At 49.8% G+C, this 22,159-nt stretch overlaps 4 protein-coding genes across 4 annotated transcripts; all 4 read left to right on the top strand.

Annotated features, from left to right (window-relative positions):
• Positions 1-7,590: 7,590 nt before the first annotated feature.
• Positions 7,591-7,981, top strand: FPOAC1_014062 (uncharacterized protein; the record flags this gene model as incomplete). Its single annotated transcript, XM_044858386.1, has 2 exons — positions 7,591-7,945; positions 7,974-7,981. The coding sequence occupies 2 exons, from the start codon at positions 7,591-7,593 to the stop codon at positions 7,979-7,981; spliced, it is 363 nt and encodes a 120-aa protein (XP_044700672.1).
• A 1,888-nt stretch (positions 7,982-9,869) lies between these two features.
• Positions 9,870-10,535, top strand: FPOAC1_014061 (uncharacterized protein; the record flags this gene model as incomplete). The annotated part of the gene is made up of 2 exons (XM_044858385.1): positions 9,870-10,223; positions 10,425-10,535. The coding sequence occupies 2 exons, from the start codon at positions 9,870-9,872 to the stop codon at positions 10,533-10,535; spliced, it is 465 nt and encodes a 154-aa protein (XP_044700671.1).
• Positions 10,536-13,834: 3,299 nt separating this feature from the next.
• FPOAC1_014060 (uncharacterized protein) lies at positions 13,835-14,277 on the top strand (the record flags this gene model as incomplete). Its single annotated transcript, XM_044858384.1, has 2 exons — positions 13,835-13,853; positions 13,928-14,277. 2 exons carry the CDS (start codon positions 13,835-13,837, stop codon positions 14,275-14,277), a joined length of 369 nt encoding a protein of 122 aa, XP_044700670.1.
• Positions 14,278-17,590: 3,313 nt separating this feature from the next.
• On the top strand, positions 17,591-17,982 carry FPOAC1_014059 (uncharacterized protein; the record flags this gene model as incomplete). The annotated part of the gene is made up of 2 exons (XM_044858383.1): positions 17,591-17,662; positions 17,728-17,982. The coding sequence occupies 2 exons, from the start codon at positions 17,591-17,593 to the stop codon at positions 17,980-17,982; spliced, it is 327 nt and encodes a 108-aa protein (XP_044700669.1).
• Between the last annotated feature and the right edge of the window lie 4,177 nt (positions 17,983-22,159).

Here is a 22,159-nt window from a genome sequence, read left to right as displayed (position 1 = left end):
TTTGTATCATAGCAACAGCAGAGGTAAGTTTAACAGGGGTCCAAGGAGGATAAGTAAATAGTTAGAAAAACAACCAGCCATCCATATCAGATAAAACCAAAGACATCCAGCCACAATGTTACCATTTATTAAATTAACCGAGTACCCATTTGTGATTTGTACAGTATGCCGTTATGCATATGTCACCAAGGAGGTTGAATCGCATTTAAAGAAGCACCATAAGAGCATCAAAGCAGCAGTCAGAAGAGAGATTACCCAGCAAGTCAGGGATTTGCCCGGCATGATTGATGACAGAAGAGGGTTGTTAACGTGGCCAACGCCACCGCCGACGACCGACCTGATCCCATATATCCACCCGCCGGTCCCCGATAACTTAGGTTGTGGCGAGGAAGGGTGTTGGACCGTGGTTGACACTCCCGCGAGGCATGCAGGAGCATTACCGTAAGGAACACGGTTGGAGTAACCCGCGCGGGAGAGGCGGAAGTCAGCAAACGCGGAGGATACAGGCCCAGCTGGTCCCATGGCGCACCGGCGTCCAAAGCCAGCGGTTTTTCAGCAACGGGCCGGCCAGTAGTTGGTTCGAGGTCGGGTTTGGGGCGCCGGCCACCCAGACGGCCGATGAGGCCGCCATGATGGAGCGGGCGGTGCGTGCCATGGAGCAGAAGCAAGAGCAGTTCGAGCGAGAGGATAGAGAGTGCATCAAAGCCGCCGACGCAAAGACAGATGCGAACGCGTGGTTAGAGCGTGTAGGATGGGCCGACCATTTGCAGGGTTTAGATCCGGAAGCCATGAGACAGTTGACAGACCCGGTCGGCGAAGAAGAGCATGTTTTACAGTTGATCCAGGACAGTATCATGCGGGTCATGTTGCAGGCACGGATTACAGCCACGCCCAGCACGGTCGGCAGCCAGGCATTATTCGAAGTACAACGGAAGGAGGTAGACAAGAAGCCGCGGCGGCCATTCGACAACCGAGTCGAAGAAGACACATGGGCACGGTACACAGCAGTTTGGGTCAAGTTGATATGTTATGTATACCGTGCCGAGACCATGGAGGACAACGAGAGGCCCGGGTTCCGATTAACGAAACGACAGGGGGATACGATGGACGAGTTGACGGAGTTAATAGAGGAGTATGTTGAAGACCCCGAAGCCAATCCATTAGATGAGGAGCGCGTGGACGAGTTGACGCTGCAGGTCGTTATGGCATTGTTGGATCACAGGTTAACGGCAGGTGAATACCGCAGTGGTATTATCAGTGGGTTGGCCGTGCTGGGCATCCGCAAAGACGGTGGATGGATGGATGTGATGGATTACACGCCCATGTATTCAGCCGTGATCAAAGTAGCGCGGGCCATGGTCGTGTATCAGTCGTATCGGGAGAGGAAGGAAGAGGTGGCCCGATTACAGCAGGAGAAGGGTTTAGGTGAGGAAGAGGCCGAGGAGGAGGCGACCAGCATGTTCCGGATCGTGCGTGAGAAGGTGCAGAGGTTCATGACGGTGACATCGAAGGAGACATACGCCGAGCCGACGCCGATGGATTGATATACGAGGCACGCACGTACGGCATGTATATTCGGTTCAACACGCCAGCAGGCGGAACCGTGGATTGGGATGGCGACCATATCACGTATAGAAAGACACGGTTCCGGATGGCCGCGTTGACCGAGATGTTGCATGCATTGACGAGGGAGGCGAGGGAGCATTTAGCGACGTTGACGATGGTGGAAGACGTGGACCAGTTACCGCGAATCCCGTGGAAGGAGGTGGAGGACGATCACAGTGAGGACCGGATGGGGTATTCATTTTGACCGATGAACGGAACCGCGAGTGGGTAAAGAGAGGTAAGAATTGGGTGATGAACCAGATCACCGATACACAACCGGACGGGCAGGGCCAGGCACGACGCAAGGTGTGGATCGACAACGGCAGAAGGGACGGAAAGCCATTCCAGGCCCGGGCGGTACAGTCATATGGCCAGACATTCAACGGGTTCATGGAACGAATGTTCATGTTGATGTACATGATGAGCCAGCCAGCACGGATACCCGAGATGTCGGGCATCCGGCACCAGAACACCATGAATGGAGGGGTCAGGAACATATTGGCGCACAACGGCATGATGTGCGTGGTCACGTTATATCACAAGGGATTCCGGTTGACGGGTCAGGCCAAGGTGATTCACCGGTATTTACCGCATGCCGTGGGAGAGTTATTGGTGTGGTATTTATGGTTGGTTTTGCCATTTTGGCAGCAGGTTCAGGGTATCGTCAAAGATGCCGGTATCCGCAGCCCGTTCATGTGGCCGGATGAAGTGGTACGCAAGGCAGAAGGCAGTATCGTAGAGGAGAGGGAGGCAAGACGAGCGGCATTGGAGAGGCACAGTCAGAATGGCGGCGGCATGCATGAAGAAGACGATGATAACAGCGGAGGTAGTACAGAGAACCCGCATGACCCCGATAACCCCGCGAACGCCGATGATATTGGGTTCCAGAGCTGGGTGCAGGAGCGGAAGTGGACATCAGACCGGGTCCGTCGAATCATCCAACGGCACAGCAGGCGATTATTAGGCGTGACGTTAGGTATCAGTTCATGGAGGCAGATTGCGATCGCCATAGCCCGTCGGTATTTGAACGGTGCATTTAAAGAGTCGACATTGGATGGGGAGGATGAAGATGACGATTTGGATGACAACCCGGTGGATTTGTAAGCCGGGCACGCAACGCACGTGGCGGGCATGGTATACGCACGCGAGTTGCAGCAGGGATTGTTCAGCACGGCATCGATGCGGGACAAGTTCCGAGCCGTCAGCAGGCAGTGGCACCGTTTGTTCGAGTTCCAGGACAGCGAGGAGAGTGCGTCGGCCGCAACCCGGCGAAAACGAGCCCCGTATGACACGGAGCGTGAGTATAATCGGATGCAGCGGTTCAGACGATTGCAGCAGGTCGATATTGCCGGTCAGTTACGGCAGATGATGGGGCCGTCGGCGGCGTTCCGTGGTCAGCAGGAGACGGTGATCCGGGCGATCATACGGGGCGAGAGTCCGATTATCCAGATCGCAGGCACAGGTGAGGGCAAGAGTATGTCGTTTTTATTACCAGCATATTGTGCCAACGACAACGGCGGGACGACAATCGTGATCGTGCCGTTGATTTCATTACGGGATGATTTACACGGTCGTTGTGATAAGAGCAAAATCGGGACATATAGTTGAAGAGCCGCGAGGGACACCAGATTGCCCCAATTATATTCGTGACGCCCGAGTCAGCGGTGACGAAGGAGTTTGGCGATTTCGTAAACCGATTACAAGCACGGTGTGCATTAGACCGAGTTGTAGTGGATGAGTGCCACACGAGTTGTAGTGGATGAGTGCCACACAATGTTGGACAGCACCGCCCGATTTCGACCGCAGATGATGGAGTTGGGTCAGGTTTTGAACGAATGGGGTGTGCAAAAGGTTTTAACGGCCACATTACCGCCCGGCGAGGTAGAGAGGTTTTGCGAGGTCGTCAAGTTGCCGGCAAGCCGTGTGAAGATATTCCGATCGCCAACATCGCGGCCGAATATTCGGGTATAGGGTAGTCGAAGCGCAGGCGACACCGCCACCCAGGGTTCAAATCCATACCACGAAATCCACATATGGATCCATAATGTGGATCCATATCCATTCCATTCCATTCCACGTAGGCTTCAGCATTTCCATATCCACGCCACGGAATCCCTTCCACATGTTCCACATGTGGAAATTGTGGCAAGGAATGGAAATTTAGGTGGGTTTGAAAATACCTGGATTTCCTTATGAAATAGCGCATACCCTAAGTACTTTCCATCGGCAATAACAACGCAACAGCAACAATTTTCCACCTGTTTTACCCGTACACAAAGTTCAAACAAGTCTATTCTAGGACGGTTTACTATTACTCACGCCCTTACTATCCCAAATCGAAATGGCCACCCTTCATCCTACCAAGTCAACCACACCCGTTCCAGAACGTACAGAAGAAGACAATCAACGACTCTTCCAGCTCTACAAAGGCTGGACCTTGACGGAGAGAGACGGCCAAGTGCGTCAATGGGTATATCAGTTCGGCTACGATATCCAGCATGCCCAAAAGGGGAACGCCGATGGGTGTGTTGCCTTTGCATCAAGCAAAAGCGGCCGAGGCCAAAGAGTTATGCCATCAAAGGGTTGCAGAACGCTGAGGGTCACCTGTACACGGACCACAATGGCATCATGGATCCGACAGGCAAGAGGCAAAAGCCTGCGAAGGCATCCGAGAAAGCACATCAGTCCATTGCAACAATCCTACAGTTGAACCCGAAGGAGCCGAAGGAACAAGATTTGATCAATACCTTGATCAAACGTTTCGACAAAACTGTATTCCAGCAGAAACTTGTCAACTGGATTGTCAATTCTAACCAATCCTTCTCGATCGTCAACGATCAAGATCTTCGAGACATCTTCAACTACCTCAATCCATCTGTTGAGATCACAAAAGCTAACATTACTGACGTGACCGTGCGTGCCATCGCAGAACGAGAATTTACCAACAATATGGAAAGAGTGAAGGATGCTTTGCGAAAGAGTCCGGGACAGATCCATATCCAGTACGATGGCTGGAAGTCTGGTAACCGACACGCCTTATACGGCATCACATGTGTGTTTCGGGATTCAAACAATCGGCCGCAGAAGTGCGTTCTCGGACTGCCTGAGCTTACGGAGCGGCACACAGGCGAGAATATCGCCGGGCAAATTATCGAGATCATTCGGGAGTACGAGATCAGCGATAAACTCGGATATTTTACACTGGATAATGCCGGTAACAATAAAACCTCGATGGGGAGATTGGATTAGAATTTGGTTTCGACTGGGCGAAGCGATGGGTTCGCTGCGTTGGCCACGTTGTCAACATAGTAGTGAAACAGATGCTGTATGGCAAGAACCCGGATGCTTTCGAGAAAGAGGTCTTCGAAGGACTTCACACGGCAGCGAAGGAGCATGAAGTCTGGAGGAGGCGAGGCTCTGTTGGAAAATGGCATAACTTTGCTGTTGTAGGTGGCTGAGTCACCTGCTTTATTTGTTATACTCACGAAGACCTAGGAGGTGAGCAGATCGGACACGTGGACCGATATGCTCAAGAAGGTACAAGCTGTCGAGAGCCAACTCTCTGATGATGCTCAGCTCAAGAAACACCGTCCAGTTGGAGTTGTGGTCGACAATGCTACCCGGTGGCTTTCTCAATTCTCGATGATTGAGCGCGCTCTCGCCTTGAGGCCATTTTATAATTCTTTTGTCCAGAGAGCATCAAACGAGTGGGAGAAGGTCAACTTGACGAGAGCTGGCCACATCAAAAAGGGCTCCAAGCTGCCCTTCTTCCTGAAGGAAGAGAATCGCATGACAGCTGATGATTGGCATGTGCTCGGGACTCTTTACGACATTTTGCTTGACTTCCAGCTGGTTGTGAGAGGCCTTGAGGGTGATGGACAGGAAAACACCAGAGAAAGGTCGAAGAAAACGAGATCGACCCTCCACTGTCTGGTAAGCCTTAGACTTCTCAAAAGCGGCCTGATTCCTATTTTAACAGCTGACTTGTACAGGAACAAGCTGGGATCTTATTCACGCGTACGAATTTCTTCTCGAAACCCTCGAATCCGGGAAAAGAGCAGTCGCCAATTTTCCGGACGGCCATCATCTCGCTGTCAACATCAACCTGGGCTGGCTCAAATTGAACGAATACTACGAGCATCTGAACGACAGCCCCTGATCTATGGCGCCGCAGTTCTTCATCCTGCCTACCGGTGGGCACTGTTTGACGATTTGTGGGGAGACGACGACGAAAGACAGTTGTGGATTACCAAGGCGAAGGAGATGGTCCAGGATCTCTGGGAGAGAGAGTATAGGGACCTGGAGGTTGATGACCCAGAGATTGAGTTGCCTGCCAATAAGCGGCTGAAGACCTCAAGAAACAAGTTCACAGCGTGGCGCACAAAGAAGCGAGGACTGACGGCTGGAGGGATTTCTGTTACCGAGTCGCCAATTCAATCCCCAGCTCAATCCCTAGGTCCTCGGTTGGCGGTCTGGATCTTGATGAATACGAGCAGTGGCAGCGTGATATCGAGGATGCTGATGCTTCTGTCACAGATCCCTACGAATACTGGCACATAAGGCGGCTCAAATACCCCCGGTTGTCTAGAATGGCCTTGGATCTGCTTACTGTGCCACCAATGTCAGCCGAGTGAGAGGCTATTCTCGACCACTGGCCGCATGGTTACCAAGAGCCGCAATAGGCTAGATGCCAGTACAATTGGGCTTTGTCAGACACTACGGAGTTGGTTGCGTGCCGGTTTGATCGGGTCGCTAGATAGGATTCTAATGGACGAGTGACAAAAACGTCGACGACCAAGACCTGGATGCGGCCCACTAATTACCATTGTTGGACAAAGTAGGTTTCATTCCACAAATTCCACAATATGGATTCATTTCCATAATGGATCCATTTCCACCCATTCCACATCGAAGTTATTAGTCAGCATCCATATCCACGCCATATTCACAAATGTGTCGTGGAGTGTCGTGGATTTGAACCCTGGGACCGGCTCAGGTCCCTGTATGAACTCTGCCATACAAGGCTTCCATCGGTTATCCTAACAGACCGCGATAAGGCTTGTATGAACGCCGCAGAAATCTGCTTTCCATCCTCAACTTCACTCTTGTGCCTATGGCATGCGAATAAGGCAGTCCTCCGTTATTGCCAGCCGACATTCGTGCGCCACCAACAAGGATCAGAGGCCTACCAGCAAGGTCTGGCCGATTGGAATGAGTTTTCAATCACTGGCATTCGATCATGAAGCCGGATGAAAAGGCATTTAATCAGCGCGTGCAAGAGCTTGAAAGGCGCTACTTACCACAATACATTAAAGAGGTTAACTATATCAAGGCCAATTGGCTCGATCCGTACAAGGAAAGGGTAGTGAGGGCTTGGGTTGATCAACATCCTCATTTTGGTAATGTAGTCACCTCGCGGGTTGAGGGTATCCATGGGCTCCTTAAGAGCCACCTCAAGAAATCCACGCTAGATCTCTTCGAGGCTTGAGGGCTATGAAGCATGCGCTTCTCAATCAATTAGCCGAACTGCAATCCAACCAAGCCAGCCAGCAAATGAGAATACCAATCGAGCTCTCTGGATCACTATACAGTGCCATACGTGACTGGGTATCTGAATCTCACGAGGCTTTACGCAAGGTGGAAGAACAGCGGAAGCTGCTCCTAAAAGAACACCTGCCCATTTGCACCGGTGCATTCTCCAGATCTCACGGCCTCCCTTGCGCCCATACTCTCAAGGCTCTACAAGAACAAAATCAGCCCCTTCGCCTGGAGCATTTTCACACACATTGGCACCTCAATCGCCATGGTGTTCACCGGTTACTACTGGAGCCTCGGCATCGACCCGATCGGATAGCCACCGGTTCGAGTACTAGTAGAACACAATCAAGCACCCAGAGAGAGCCAAGTGCATTCGAGGCAGTTTAGGCAACAGCACGGCCAAAGGCACAACCTAAATGCAGCAGATGCCACCAGATAGGTCATACAATGACTTCAAAGACATGCCCTCAACGATATGAGGAGCTTTTGAAGCCACCAGCACCGTCGGCGCAGGCAAGACCATTGTCGACGACATCTTCATCAGCATCATCCTTGCACGCAGGAGAAGCTCCAAGACCAACGTCTTCAGGATCATCAGAGCAGGCAGAGTCAGTAATAGATAGTGCCAGTTGCATTATCGTCAGTCTCGACGGCGCGGACAATATGGTGCCGGCAGCATCATCAGCAGCACCACCGGCACAGACAAGGATAATGCCGACATCAAGGTATGATGATCCTCGGGCTATCTATCAGAGATATGTTGCTGCTCGAGATGCTTGGTACAAGGTGCAGCCTCGTGGCAGTATTAAAACTAACCAGCAGTATCGGAGGGCGCTAGGTCTACCTCTGCGGTACGACAAATCTAGCTATCAATGGTGTCTCGATTGAAGCAGATGGGTAAGCGCTGCGATACTCCAAACGGCTCCAGAGATTGGACTAAAGAGGAGATGATGGCCTATCTAGATTGGAGTAAAGCGGAAGATGACCGTGTCGAGGCTTAAGTAGCTGCGGAGATAGAACGCAGCCCTTTTCCAGTAGAAGAGGTATGCATAATATCTGGGAGGCGGCAGCAGTAGATAGTGAGGCCCAGCACGTTATCCATTCCGGTAGATAATTAAGAATTCATAACCGTTTAGGATTATAGTATTCTAAAAAGTAAAAACTGCATCAGAATGCGGAATTTCGACAGTGGAGTTTGGGCCAAATTGAGGGCTGACATAATCCGCACGCCTACGCGTGCAGAAGTGGAGAGGCGCCTAGGCGTGTCTCTATGGGGCCCCCACAAGGAGGGGCGGCTAATAGGCGGACGGGTACCCGTCCTTCTAAAATTGGACGGGTCCCGCCCCAGTTTCCATATATGGTATAGTTTTTCTCCGCTATCGGACCGCCAGCATCGTCACCCTTACACTTGCAAGATCCAGTTCCAGATTCAACATTCAACGCGGCTGAGATACGATGATCCACGAGCAATCCACCAGGGATACGTCACGTCAAGAGATGACCTTGGTTCCCAGGCGTTTTAGGGTAGGGTTAGCCTTAGGTTGTGGCGTTAAAAGGATAGGTTATAAGGTAGGGCAATAGAGTAAAAATATATAGCTTTAGAGGTTTGTATAAAGTAAGTGGAAGCAGAAGTTTTAACCCGAGGGGTACAAACCAAGAGGTCATATTATATTCAGAAAAGGTAGCCTATGATTTTCAACCCTGGGGTACAAATCGACGTCTACCAAGTCAAGTCTCTGAGCAAACGCATTATATTGTTTATATATATAATGTCTTTGTACCCCGGGGTACAAAACGGAAGCTGCCAATCTGCAATCAAGGTGACTTACATAATCTTTCCCATCATATACCGTGACATCTCAGGATACGTCGTACAATGCGACTACGAGACTGCAGCAGAACGCTTCCTCCCAAGGGACACAGTGGGCTTCGCTTCTCCGCATGGCCATCAAGGATCATGGACATATGATATGATGAAAACGGGCTGTATATATGGCAGCATTACTATTGGCGATCATCCATATCATCACCAAGGTCGGCGTCCTCTGTGAGGAGACAATCGGAACAGCAAGAGTCGGTGCTGTTCAATGCTCTTGTTGGGCAGGTGGGGAAGCGGACTTATTTATAAATTTCGGGATGACAAGGTATTGAGGTTGAACATGATGGAAGGTACATAGATAGTCCGATCCGTCAGTCACGTACATATAGCTAGGAAGGACATGTCCAGTCTGAAGTTAGATCTTCAACCTAACATCAATCAATCTCATCACCTACTTTAAAAGGTTGTTGAGTTATTACCTAAAGACAGCGCAGCCCTCAAATCAAATCAAATCAAATCAAACAAATTGCCAAACAAATCAATCAAATATGCCAAAATTTTATTTCAATCAAACAAATACGAGATCCTCGATTTGAAATAACATTTGATAGATTTGATACACAACATGCCATCTAGCCTCCATGCTGCCAAACCGTCGACCGCGCTTTCACAGCTTACCCCGGAACCTGGCTGGTGAGCAACCCCAGCCAATCAAAGTCATCCATCAAGCCCTCCATTAGTGAGCTACCCCAATACCACTGTCAAGCTGGTGGGGAGAAAGTAGCTCCTTAACTTTTACATCCCGCCCTAGCCACATCAAGTCGCGTCAGTGCTAGTTTGTTTACCTTTCAACGCGTACCATTCCTCCCACGAGTCGACGCCTAACCCGATGGAATTCGACGACATCATGCTCCCTTCGCCTCCACCCTCTGCCTTTTCTTTTCTCCAACCACCAAGGAATTTGGCGAGTCAATTCGAGCTGACGACGCAGTCGGCATTGCCAGACCACCCTACAGTTGCAGATCTTCCGCGAGCAGTGTGGAGGAACAAACGATATGTTTTGGAAGAGTCCTTGTCCCGGAAGGGCTCAAAGGGTCGGAAGAGCTGGATCAAGCGCCATGGACTTTTTCTTGTTGAGATTGACACTAACGACAGTCCGCTGAGTCCTTACTGGGCCTGTCGCCTGTGCGACGCGAAGGGTCAGCCTGAGTTCTTCGCCGCTGCTGCTACGAGTTCGGCAGCGGACCATCTCCGCAAGAATGTGAATGTGAATGTGAATGTGAATGTGAATGTGAATGTGAATGTGAATGTGAATGTGAATGTGAATGTGAATGTGAATGTGAATGTGAATGTGAATGTGAATGTGAATGTGAATGTGAATGTGAATGTGAATGTGAATGTGAATGTGATGTTGCGAGCTTGAGTACTATTGGCCAACGCCAGGTCTCACAGGATTTTCGAGAGCAGTCAAGCAGCCGATCCAGATCTGTCAACCGATGAATCTGAACGGCCTAAGCGACGACGCTTGCAGTACAGTACTGTGCCGCGCGCCAGAGTCAAGACGATCCGATAATTGAGCCTGGGACTTCTGATTAACACCAACGTTCCTTTTCCTTCTTCAGCGATACATTCTTTCAGCAGCTCGCTCAGTGTCCAACAACCAAGTAAAGCAAAATTTGGACCCTTTTTACTTGGTTGACAGAACCCCTTGCTTGACTTGGTTTACTCGGCAACAGCGGCTTGATTTACTTGGTTGGTTGGCATTACTCGACTATTTTTCATGCCCTGTATAGCTACGGTGGTAGATCTAGGCTAATATTCCGCTTCGAAGCAAGTGCTTCTGGCATTCAATCGCTGCTACCGTGTCCGAACTGAGCCGGTTCCGTTCATCCGTAATGACCTTCTTTGTCTGTGAGAAGACGCGCTCATATTCAGCGCTCATTGCTGGGCAACTGAACAAGTCAAACGCCATCTTCGACAGGATAGGATAGTCAGATGCATGGCGAACCCACCACTCCAGAGGATCCTCAACATCCAGATCAGCCTTGTTAGTCCTCGCCATAAACTCATCCAGCTCAGACGTCAACTTTACCCGCTTCTTTCCTCGTGTAGCTGACATCGCAGTGACAGCAAGCCTCTGCCGACGCTTACGAGCTTGCTGAAGTGGATCAAGAGCGATACTGTTGTCAGCAATTGCTTCCTCCTCCAGCTCCTCCGGCTCCTCCTCTTGTCCTACTCCGTCCATTCGGTCCGCTTCCGCAGCTGCTGCCTCGTATTGTGCAAAACCTCCTGTACCACTCTCTTTGCGCCGCTGATCCATTGCCTGTTGTGACTCCATTCAAGCTCGAAATAGGTAAATTTGTTAGCCGGATGTAGGCCAACTGCACACCGGTATGCAGGGGTGGCATCAGTGAGGCCAAAATATTCCTCAAGCTTGATACGAGCGGCATCAATAGCATGGGAATAGTATGTTGACACCACGTCAGGGTGATCATCTGCGAACTTCCCAGCCTCTTGGAGCTTCTTGAAGAGCACATCCAGCGACTCGAGAGTCTCGTGAAGTGAGCCATGTGATCCTTCCGAGCCAGATTTGTTAGCCCGGCCCTCCATGCGTTTTGTTAGATCCTTGAAAGGTTTGAGGATATTGAGGAAGTGATCGAGATCAACCCAATCCTGCGGAGTTAGGATATCTTGTGAGATATCGTATCCTTCGGCGACGATGCGGCGATAGTTGAGAAAGAAGAGATCAATGGCGTGGCGGAGTTTCAGAGCTCTCTCAATCATGGAATATACAGAGTTCCAGCGGATACCACCATCGACCAGGACCCTGGTGTAGAGGTGTTCGATACTGCCTTCGTCATAAGCCCGCAGGATGTACTGTTTCAGCCGCTCCCGTCTCTGGTCGCTTCTGTTGATCCACACGCAGAAGTTATGGAGCTTGCCAATACAGCTTTGCTTCCTCCATATCTCAAACCGCTCGTCATCGGATGCAGCGCGCAGCTGTTTCTCCAGCTTGCTAACGCCCTTGCCAAAGAGAAGAGCTTTGACGATGATGTTCAGCATATGGCCGACGCACCGAAGGCGGCTTTCGCGGTTGATTGTCGGGTACTGCTCTGCTAGCTCTTGGATGCATACATCGTTGCTTGCAGCGTTGTCCATCATGAAGAAGCCAATGATTGGCGAGACGTCGTAAAGTCGATGACGGTCGACAACACTTTGGCAATGTTCTCACCGGAATGAGGACCCTTTAGAGGTGGGAGGTCTAGAAGAGCTGTTTGTAACTTGTGGCGCTCATCCAGGAAGTGAGCGACAACGGCAAGATAGTTTGTCCCTTCTTCAGATGTCCATGCATCCATCGATACATGGACCTTGCTTTCGGCGGATTGCAGCTTTGTCCTTAGCCAAACGCGTCTCCCACCATCGCCAAGCCACTTCTCTTTGACCCAACTGCCAAGAGTAAATGGGCTTCTGGGAAGGATCTTATCGATATCCTCCAGATAATTGATAAACATCTCATTCGTCCGCTGATGAGTCGCCTGACGAAATGTGAGGCCAAGGTCAATCACCCAGTCAGTAAAATCGTCCTTGAATTTCAGGTCGTTGAACACCGCGCGCCGGCTTCCGAGGTATGGCGTAAGGCTTGCTGTCCTCTTGGCTATGCTGAAAGGATCGGCTCCTATGGCTTTGTAACCGAATTCTTCCAGTCTGTGCTGCTGTTTAAGGTGATAATTGATGCTGGTCGTGCTCTCACTGGCAAAAGCGCAGCATCATGATGGCCGCTACTATGGCAATACTTGCAGAGCCAGAACTTATTGTTCCCATCTGTGGTAAGCTGTGCGCCGTGCCTGTAGATTGCTGAAGGCTGGGATTTGGAGTTGATGGCGCGCTTGTGGGGCTGGCGGTATCGAATAGATGGTACTGGCTTCCTGTTGTAGCGGATTTTGTCCCAGTCGATAGGGAAAGGGCACTGAGAGGCGTCCGGCGCACCTCTTTCGTCAGAAAGCCTTGAAGGGAGGGCTTATCGTTAGGCACATGGGTTTGAGTTGAGGGCGGAGCTAGGAGTGCTCGGCTGGGCGGGGCCGAGCGACTCAGAAGGGGTCCTAGGAGGAGTGGTTTTTCGAGCCTTCCATGAGGCTTAAAGAATGGGCGCGAAGACATATTTGGTTTGTTCTTCAAGTTATTGGACCAAATCGGCAGCCTTGGCTCTGTGGAAAGGTTGGAGAAAGAAAAGGAGATCCTCACTCATTTCATTTAAAGACTGGGCCAATCAGGGTGCGCTGTCTTCCTAGCCTGCCCTATTAAGGTTAGACTTTGTTGGCCACTTTCCCAATCCGGTAACTTAGTCGAGTAACTTCAAGTTAACTCGAGTAAGCCAAAAAAGGCTTGCTTGTGGTTGGTCGGAGGGGGTCTTACTTGTGGTTGGTTGTTACGTAATCAACCAACCACAACCAAGCAAATCAAATAACTTGGTTATTGGACACGGGGCCCCAGGGACACGCCTAGGCGCCTCTCCACTTCTGCACGCGTAGGCGTGCGGATTATATTAGCCCCAATTTGGCACAACTCTACAACTGCATTTCGAGTTTTGAGGCTGGCGGGTTTTAGAATCCCGAGATTCAGAACGGCAATGAATTCCTAATTATTAAGCTGAATATAATTCCGCTGCTCTTTTCTATCATTCTTAGCCGCCTTCCAGATGTTGCGTATGCCTCTTCTGCTAGAAAAAGGATTGCTTTCTATCTCTGCCGCTACCTGAGCCTCCACCCGATTATCTTCTGCTTTACTCTAATCTAGGTACGCTATAATCTCTTTCTTACTCTAATTTAAGACACCACTGGTAGCTTGCTTTGTTATACCGCAAAGGTAGACCTAATGCCCTCCGATACTGCTGGTTAGTTTTGACGCTCCCATGAGGCTGCGCCTTATACTAATCATCTCGAGTAGCAATATATCTCCGATAGATAGCTTGTGGGTCATCATATCTTAGTGTCGGCGCCACTGATGCTGTTGAAGATGATGCTATTGGCGACGTCCCTCCCTGTGTCGATGGTTTTGCTGATGACACTGCCGATGATGCTGCTGTCTCTATACTAACGATAATGCAGCTAGTGTTATCCCTGCCAGACCCAGCGTGTCCGGATAATCCTGATGACGGGTTTTTCAGTGGTTTCCCTTCCTGTAAAGATGATATAGATGTAGATACTGCTGCTGCTGGTCGTGCTTCCCCGGATAATGCTGGCGAGAGTGCCACTGGCATTGCTTCTTCTACCTGTGCTGACGATGATGATAAATATAAAATCCCCTTGTACCGTTGAGGGCATGCCTTTGACGTTATCTTGTGTCCTAATTTGTGGCATCTACTGCATGTAGGTCGTGCTTTTGGCTGCGCTGCTGCCTGGACTGCCTCAAATGCACTTGGCTCTCTCTGAGTGCTCGATTGCGATTTACTTGTGGTAGAATTGGCAGCTATTCGATCAGATCGGTGTCGAGGCTCCAATAGCACCTGATGAATACTATGACGAATTAAATGCTAATACGAGTGAAAATGCTCTAAGCGAAGGGTTTGGCCTTGCTCTTGTAGAGCCTTGAGAGTATGGGCGCAAGGGAGGCCGTGGGATTGAGAGAACGTACCGGTATAACTAGGCAAGTCTTCTTTCATAAGCCGCTTCCGCTGTTCTTTAACTTTGCGTAAAGCCTCGTGAGATATCCAGCTACGTATGGCACTATATAGTGATCCAGAGAGCTCAATTGGTATTCGCATTTGCTGCCTGACTTGGTTGGATTGCAGCTCAGATAATTGATTAAGAAGCGCATGTTTTATAGCTCTCCACGCCTTAAAGAGATCTAGCGTAGATTTCTTGAGGTGGCTCTTAAGGAGCCTATGGATACCCTTAACCCGTAAGGTGACCATATTGCTAAAGTGAGGGTGCTGGTTGACCTAGGCCTTAATGAGCTTTTTTTTGTACGGATTGAGCCAGTTGGACTTGATGTAGCTAACCTCTTTGAGATATTGAGGCAGATAGCGCTTTTCAAGCTCTTGTATGCGCTGGTCAAATGCATGTTCATCTGATGACCTTATAATTGAATGCCAGTGGTTGAAAAAGTCATTCCAATCGCTTAGACCTTGCTGATAGGCCTTAGACCCTTGCTTAAGGTGTATGAATGTTAGCTGGCAATAGCGGAGGACCGCCTTATTTGCATGCCATAGGCATAGCAGAGAGATCGAAGACGAAAAGCAGCTCTCTACAGCGTTTATATAGGCCTTATTACGGTCAGTTAGAATAATAGATGGAAACCTTGTGTTGCAGAGTTTATATAGGGACCTGAGCCGGTCTAAGGCCCATATGAAGTCCTGCTTAGCCTCGCTATTAAGGAATGCGAAGGCGATACAGAAGGATTGCTGACAGGCATTAATATTAATCATATTAAGCAGCGGCATTCCGTATTTGTTCGTTTTGTATGTGCAGTCTAAGAAAAGTAGATCTGGGTAAGCCTTCAAGTATGCCAATGACTCCGGATGGGCGAACAACACTGCCGTGATTCGGTTATCTGAGTTAAGCTGCATCCGGTTCCAGAACTCTTCCTTGTCTAGCTGGTTAGCAAAAGTATGTATAGTGCTCTGGCCCTTATAGAGCTCTCGTTTGCTATCTGCAATATGGTTGTAGATATCTTGCTGGGTTGTAATGGTATTTGAGTTCTGGCGAATATAAGTCCTGATATCTTTTGGCGCTGTACCAGCGTTCGTAAGGCGGCTGATTGTTGACCTGTCTATATCTGAGAGCTGCCGATGGACTGGGTGCGCCGATTTGTGCCAACTTGGTTTATGGTTGTGTGAAGAAAATTGTGGACCCGGACGATGCCTTAAAGACCAAGTCGTCTTATCTAGGGATTCCTTTGCGATGATAGAGAACCGGCAGTTGGTTCCTTGCGTAGTAGTCTTGCGCTGGCGGTCCCTTGAGGCGCTTGGTGGCCGACACTATCGATCATATGCGTATGTGATAATCTGCCTGCCGCTGGTTGATTGCGACGATCTCCCAGTTATGAATGCGTATCCTCTTGGTGCTGCCCATTTATTGATAGCTGTGAGTAGAGCCTCTTGCGAGTTGTATGTGCCCTCTGGCGGAAGCACATTATTAGAAAATGCCGTCTGCGCTATAACGGTAACCCCTGAAAACTACAGTTGTGGTTAGCAGTGGCAGCAATAGCCGCAGCCCCTGAGAAATGCAGTTGTGGAGTTGTGCCAAATTGGGGGCTGACATAATCCGCACGCCTACGCGTGCAGAAGTGGAGAGAGCGCCTAGGCGTGTCCCTATGGGGCCCCATTGGACACACTGGAAAAGGGGAGTAGGTTGAAGAAGACTTCGTCTACTTATCTCTCTTTCCCGGAAGCTTGCTTGCACTTACGTGGGCGATACACAGCGCCGCTGTGGAAGTTAAACAATAGTAAGATTGGTGACGGGGTTAGGCCTTTTTATGGATCGTTCGCTGTTGAAGTTGTACACACCATGTCTTGATCTCACGATTAAAGTATACTACCCTTCCTCGTATATATCCATGTTGCCTGGCATATCTGCATGGATATGCCATGCAGGGATCCCGCTAACCCAACAAACGCATGGGCACCGGACTCAACCAAAAGGCCAGGCAATGAATACTAATCTCATGACCATGTAGTCACAAGAAATTAATTCTGGCTTATGCATGAGTCTTACTACTCTCTTTCTTTACAGGCTTAATAGAATGTTGTGTTTGCGACGTCTGCTATGTGTTGTAAAACTGCGGTTCATCAAGGTTGACCATGACTGACCAACTGCCAGCGGTGTGATTGAACCATCTCTTTTCTTTCCTTTTATTCGTTTACACCTAAATACCTACTAACCTAATAGTATCTGTGAATAGAATGTCTTTCACCCCCCGTATGGCACCCCTCCCCCTTACGTACCGGTCGGTATGTTGAAATGAGCATATTATATTGATTAAAGAAGAAGAAAGGCTAACACTTTGCATCTTTCAGACAAGGCCAAAACTCCGACTTTGAGCATCATTTGACCCTTGAAAATGCAAAGATTAGCCACATTCACCTCAAATAATAAAATAACCAGAAGATTAAGCTGTCTAATGGATTAACTTTAGTTGTAAGGTATGCAAGATTGTCTTGGATGCTGATATGGCACCGGGTCTCATTGCTTCTAGCTGGCCACGTTCAGCTCTTTCGTTGTTGGTTACGCATGGAGCATTCCAACGGGAGCTAGGGTCGGGCAGCGATTCACGGAGCTAGGGTCGGGCAGCGATTCATAGTGCGCATGGTCCGCCATCTTTAGGCAGACCACAACCTGGTGAGGAAGGGGGTCAGGCAGCGATTCACGAGTGAATCCTATTTTCCTATGGTAAGACCGGGCTGAAGTACATTCCGCCCCGCCCCCGCCCCACCCCTGTGTCTCGTAAGTGCAAGCGAGCTTCCAGGAAAGAGAGATAAGTGGACTCGCCACCTGGCTCTGCCGTGGATAATATGAAGGAGGATGGAGCACTCTTTTTGTGCGTGCCAGCCATCTTGCACTGCAGCTTTTCTTCTACTCCCTTTTCTTCCTCAGTTCTCACCTCTCTCGCCTCATCTCTACCCCGACTACCATGTCGGACGCTGCCCAACCTCATCCTGCTGCTGTAGCAAAGGTTTTGCCTTCTGGAATCACCTCCGACTTAGTCAATGGAGATGGGACATCTTCCTCTCATGCTCAAGACCAACGGCGTCCCTCCGTTTCTCGCAGCTCCCCGGTTACCGTGTGAAGGGGCCACCAGAACTCATGTTGGAACAGTTACGGGATCTTCTTCATCTAGTTTGGTACCCCTATCGCCGTCAACGCCTCGTTCGAAAGCCTACGCCACGCAAAGCCGTTCATTTCGAGCCACACGACCAAGAACAGCATTTCTTCCCAACTGATCCACCAGTTACTGTGAAGTCTGAGCCACAGCTTATGAGAGGAGTCCATGAGGGCTCTGCTCGCAAGCCCCGAGCCCAATAGCTTCACTCCATATTATACGATCTCCACCAACCCGGTGGGAAGTTATCTGTTCAACTACAGTCTCCAAGATCACCGAGAAGACGACCGTGAAGCTGGAGAGACTATGGGTATCCGCTGACGAAAGTTCCTTCTTGGGGTCTGTCGCAGTAGCCAATCTCACGGAAGAGAAATCAGTCACTTGCAGGTTTACGTTTGATCGTTGGGAAACAATTTCTGAAGTTCGTGCCCATTACGCAGGTAGCTTGCCAGTTACAAGTCACCAAGCTGAGCTTGACCGGTTCTTGTTCACGCTGAAGCTCCCAAATGTAGCCCTGGTTCGTCCTGGAATCAATACTTTCCACTGCTGCATCAGATACATCGTCAATGGCCAAGAGTTCTGGGACAATAATAATGGCCTCGATTATCAAGTTAGCTTCAGAAGGAAGGAACCATCCAAGGATATGAAAACAATCCCTTATGGGGCATCCACACTACAGAGTGATGTCTTAGTATAGGTAGTTCCGAGTGTTCAATAGAGGAAGTGATATAAATGTGACAGAAAGAGTATTTATGTGTAAGATGCCTAACCAATGACATATTTCGGCCGAAGGCTGACTCTACATTAATTCATAAGTTTTCCCGAGTAATGAGGGTTTGGTGCAGACAGGGATAAATAAGTTTCTCGGAATCTGATTGATCCAGGTTTTGTATGGCCAGCCGCGAAAGAACGCGCAACTGGCTGATGGAACCAAAGGAGTGGGGCCAATCGGTGCTAGCCCCTGAAAGGCTCACGCGGAGTGCCAGCAGCTTGCGTCCATTTGGAATTGTTTGTTTACTCAGTACTGTGCAAGTACCACGCGTTCAATACATCTCCCCAATTCGACAGGTCTCGATATGGCCTCGTTGATTGAGTAATGGATATCGGTCTCAACCCCGAAGAGTTCTCCACTGATTTACTCTTCGTTGTTTGTACTCGTTGTGGGGAGCAGCGCTGCCTCAAATCAAACAAATCAAATCCGGGGTCATATTTGAGATATTTGATAACTCTCAAGACTGGATTTGTTGTTTGAAATATTTATTCAAATATTTCAAATATTCCAAATCTGACTCTCTATGCTTCCATGCTAACATCTCTAATCTCCCATTGGACCTCGTCCCCCCCACCTATTGTCGCACCTAGCTTCACCGCACCATGTCTGACCCAGTTCTTAAGGCATTGTAACTTCTCCAGCGTTTCCGTCGTCATCGAAAGCCTCTGCGTCGTCAGCGTTAACTTGGCTAGGCTGAACGACCTCTCGCAATCAGTCGCCATCGCCGGTATTGCGAGTATATCGAGAGCCAATTGGCTGATCATCGGGAATTGTCCCTGATGAGCCATGCACCACTCAATTGGGTCCTCGGTCTCTTGCGGCTCTAGCCGTAGATACCGCTCAAGCTCACTTCCCATCACCATGGTCTTCGCCGTCCTGCTTTTGATCCATTGCTTGAATATGCTAGCTTCCGTTGTCTTCCTTAGTACGCTTAAGGATGTTGATGTGTCTATGATCATCTTCTGCCGCTCATCCACCGGCCGGTTGCAGCGGTACCAACGGTCCAAGTAGTCAGACAGTCCAATCTTGGCATCCCTCACCCACACAAGCTGCTCTTCCGATGCCCAGTTCACCTCTAGATAGTTCATGCCAAGTGACGGGTGGAGGATGATGGATGCGGCGAACAACGGTGAGCCTCCAAGCTTGGTGTAGTACTCGTCTAGTTTCTGCCAGGCAGTCATGATGGACAGTCTTAAATAGTGTCGGTGATCCTTTCCCATGTCATCGATTCCTAATGATCCTGATGGCTTGCCTGATCCATCATCGCATTGTCTCGAGCCGCGATCTGACAAGGGGCCTTGCCTGGACTTTCGCGGATGGATATCCGTCTCGCAATCCCTAAATCGAGCAGGAAGCTGCCGGTTACGGTCTGGTCGCCCTCGAGCCAGCTCGGCCTGCGAGTTGGTGTCCTGTCCCCTGCCTCGTCTGGAACGGCATGATGGAACAGCTTCCGATCCTCTAGGTGCTCCAGCAAGTACTCCATACCCGCCATCACTTCCCAGAGCCGTCCGTTACCTCCTTCGCTTCCCCAGCCCTGCGTTCTCATAGTCTATAGATAGAATAGCTCAAGAATAAGTTTGATTTCTGCCAACAGTCTCCAGTCATCTCCCTTCAGCATGTCGGCCTCCGGTAGCTATTTATCCACTTCTGAATGGACCAGGAACGCTCTGATGTCTCCCTGCTTGACGAGCGCTCGAGAGATCATGAGGTATGTGGAGTTCCATCTCGTATCGTTATTCATTACGACCTCTAGCTCCGCCGTTGACTCACTCGCCAAGAGGTATTCTTGTGCTTCGTCGTTCTCGCACAACTTGCCCGAGCGTCACCGCAAGACTTTCTCCGCTATGACACCCGAGCTGGCGACGGAGTGCCAATAGGCGCGACTGGTGCTTGCCCTGGCGGTCAAGAAAATGAGCTGTGGCTGCCATAACAGCATGCCGATTAGGCGATGTCCACAGGTCGAACCCCAGATGGATTTTAGTAAGGGCATCTGAGAGCTCCTGCTTAATCTCATCCTTTTTAGACTTGTACGTGTCATCCAGCAAACGGCCCATCGATTGCCGGCTCCATGGTATCTGGTCAGATAGGTGAGGGTCGAGCTGCCAAGCGAGCTGCTGAAAGAATGTATCGTCGTCAGCTCGAATTGACTCGCCAAATTCCTTGGTGGTCGGAGAAAAGAAAAGGCAGAGGGTGGAGGCGAAGGGAGCATGATGTCGTCGGATTCCATCGGGTTAGGCGTCGACTCGTGGGAGGAATGGTACGCGTTGAAAGGTAAACAAACTAGCACTGACGCGACTTGATGTGGCTAGGGCGGGATGTAAAAGTTAAGGAGCTACTTTCTCCCCCACCAGCTTGACAGTGGTATTGGGGTAGCTCACTAATGGAGGGCTTGATGGATGACTTTGATTGGCTGGGGTTGCTCACCAGCCAGGTTCCGGGTAAGCTGTGAAAGCGCGGTCGACGGTTTGGCAGCATGGAGGCTAGATGGCATGTTGTGTATCAAATCTATCAAATGTTATTTCAAATCGAGGATCTCGTATTTGTTTGATTGAAATAAAATTTTGGCATATTTGATTGATTTGTTTGGCAATTTGTTTGATTGGATTTGATTTGGGGGCTGCGCTGGTTGCCAGTGCTAAAGAAGGTTTGCCTTGATGAAGGAGACCGCCGAGCGGAGGTGAAGGAGATGATGATGAAACTTGAGGATGTGGTTAGGATGTACTCACGCTGGGCATTTCAAAATCAGATTAGCAAATTCAGGATCCTCGGAAAATGACGAGGCATTAAGGCGAACCACTGTCAATGAGGCCTACCAGTGATTGCCTTGTCGGGTTGCACATTCTTTTAAGGGTCGAGATTGACCCTCCCTTGCAGAAATTGCGTACACCTTAGCTACTAAAACAGTATGTCGGTGTAGTGACGAATGTTCAATTCTTTTGGCTGCGTCAATGAAATACAGCACGATCACGTTCTGTTAGTTTCCCCAACGACACGAAACCCGTGCACTTCTGCCTCATAAGGCAAGGTGACGTCTCAGGACCCACTTGGCGTCAGATGCGCAGCTAGTACGGAGGTCGATCCACAAAGTTTTGTCCTCGCTTAAAACCTTAAACTCACCCCTACTCGTGACAGGGGTCCCTAGGAAGGTCAGAAAAGGCAAGAAATGCGGTGAGGAAGCAGGGATGCTTAAGATTAGAGTGGACTAAAAGCGGGGATACGTGGATAGTTTAGCGTAGCTATAGGCCCTATGAGATCCGTTCTCCCGGGCGTAATGAACACTACTACTAAGATTAGGTAGCGATCAACGTTTGCTGAACTATGAGGCGTAGAAGATCACCAGCCAAGTTTCCCAACAAATGTACTATGTAACCTCCCTTCACTGAAATGGTTTGTGGCAATGTCCCTGCTAAACCCTGGCACGCTCAACTGGACAAGGTATCTCCTTGACTGCGCGGGGGCTACCATCGCGTACCGGACCCACCTTCCTTACGTAATGACGAGGGTACAAGCGGGGTACGGAAAGGTCTCTGAGAAAGGAATTACTGCCAAAACACTATAGAAATCATTTTGAAGAGACCTATGACTTCTCAATCAATTCCCGGCGAGGC

This window comes from Fusarium poae (genome assembly GCF_019609905.1).
Source record: "Fusarium poae strain DAOMC 252244 chromosome Unknown contig_6, whole genome shotgun sequence".
NCBI classification, from domain to species: Eukaryota; Fungi; Ascomycota; class Sordariomycetes; order Hypocreales; family Nectriaceae; genus Fusarium; species Fusarium poae.
This window is presented reverse-complemented; position numbering and strand designations above follow the sequence as displayed.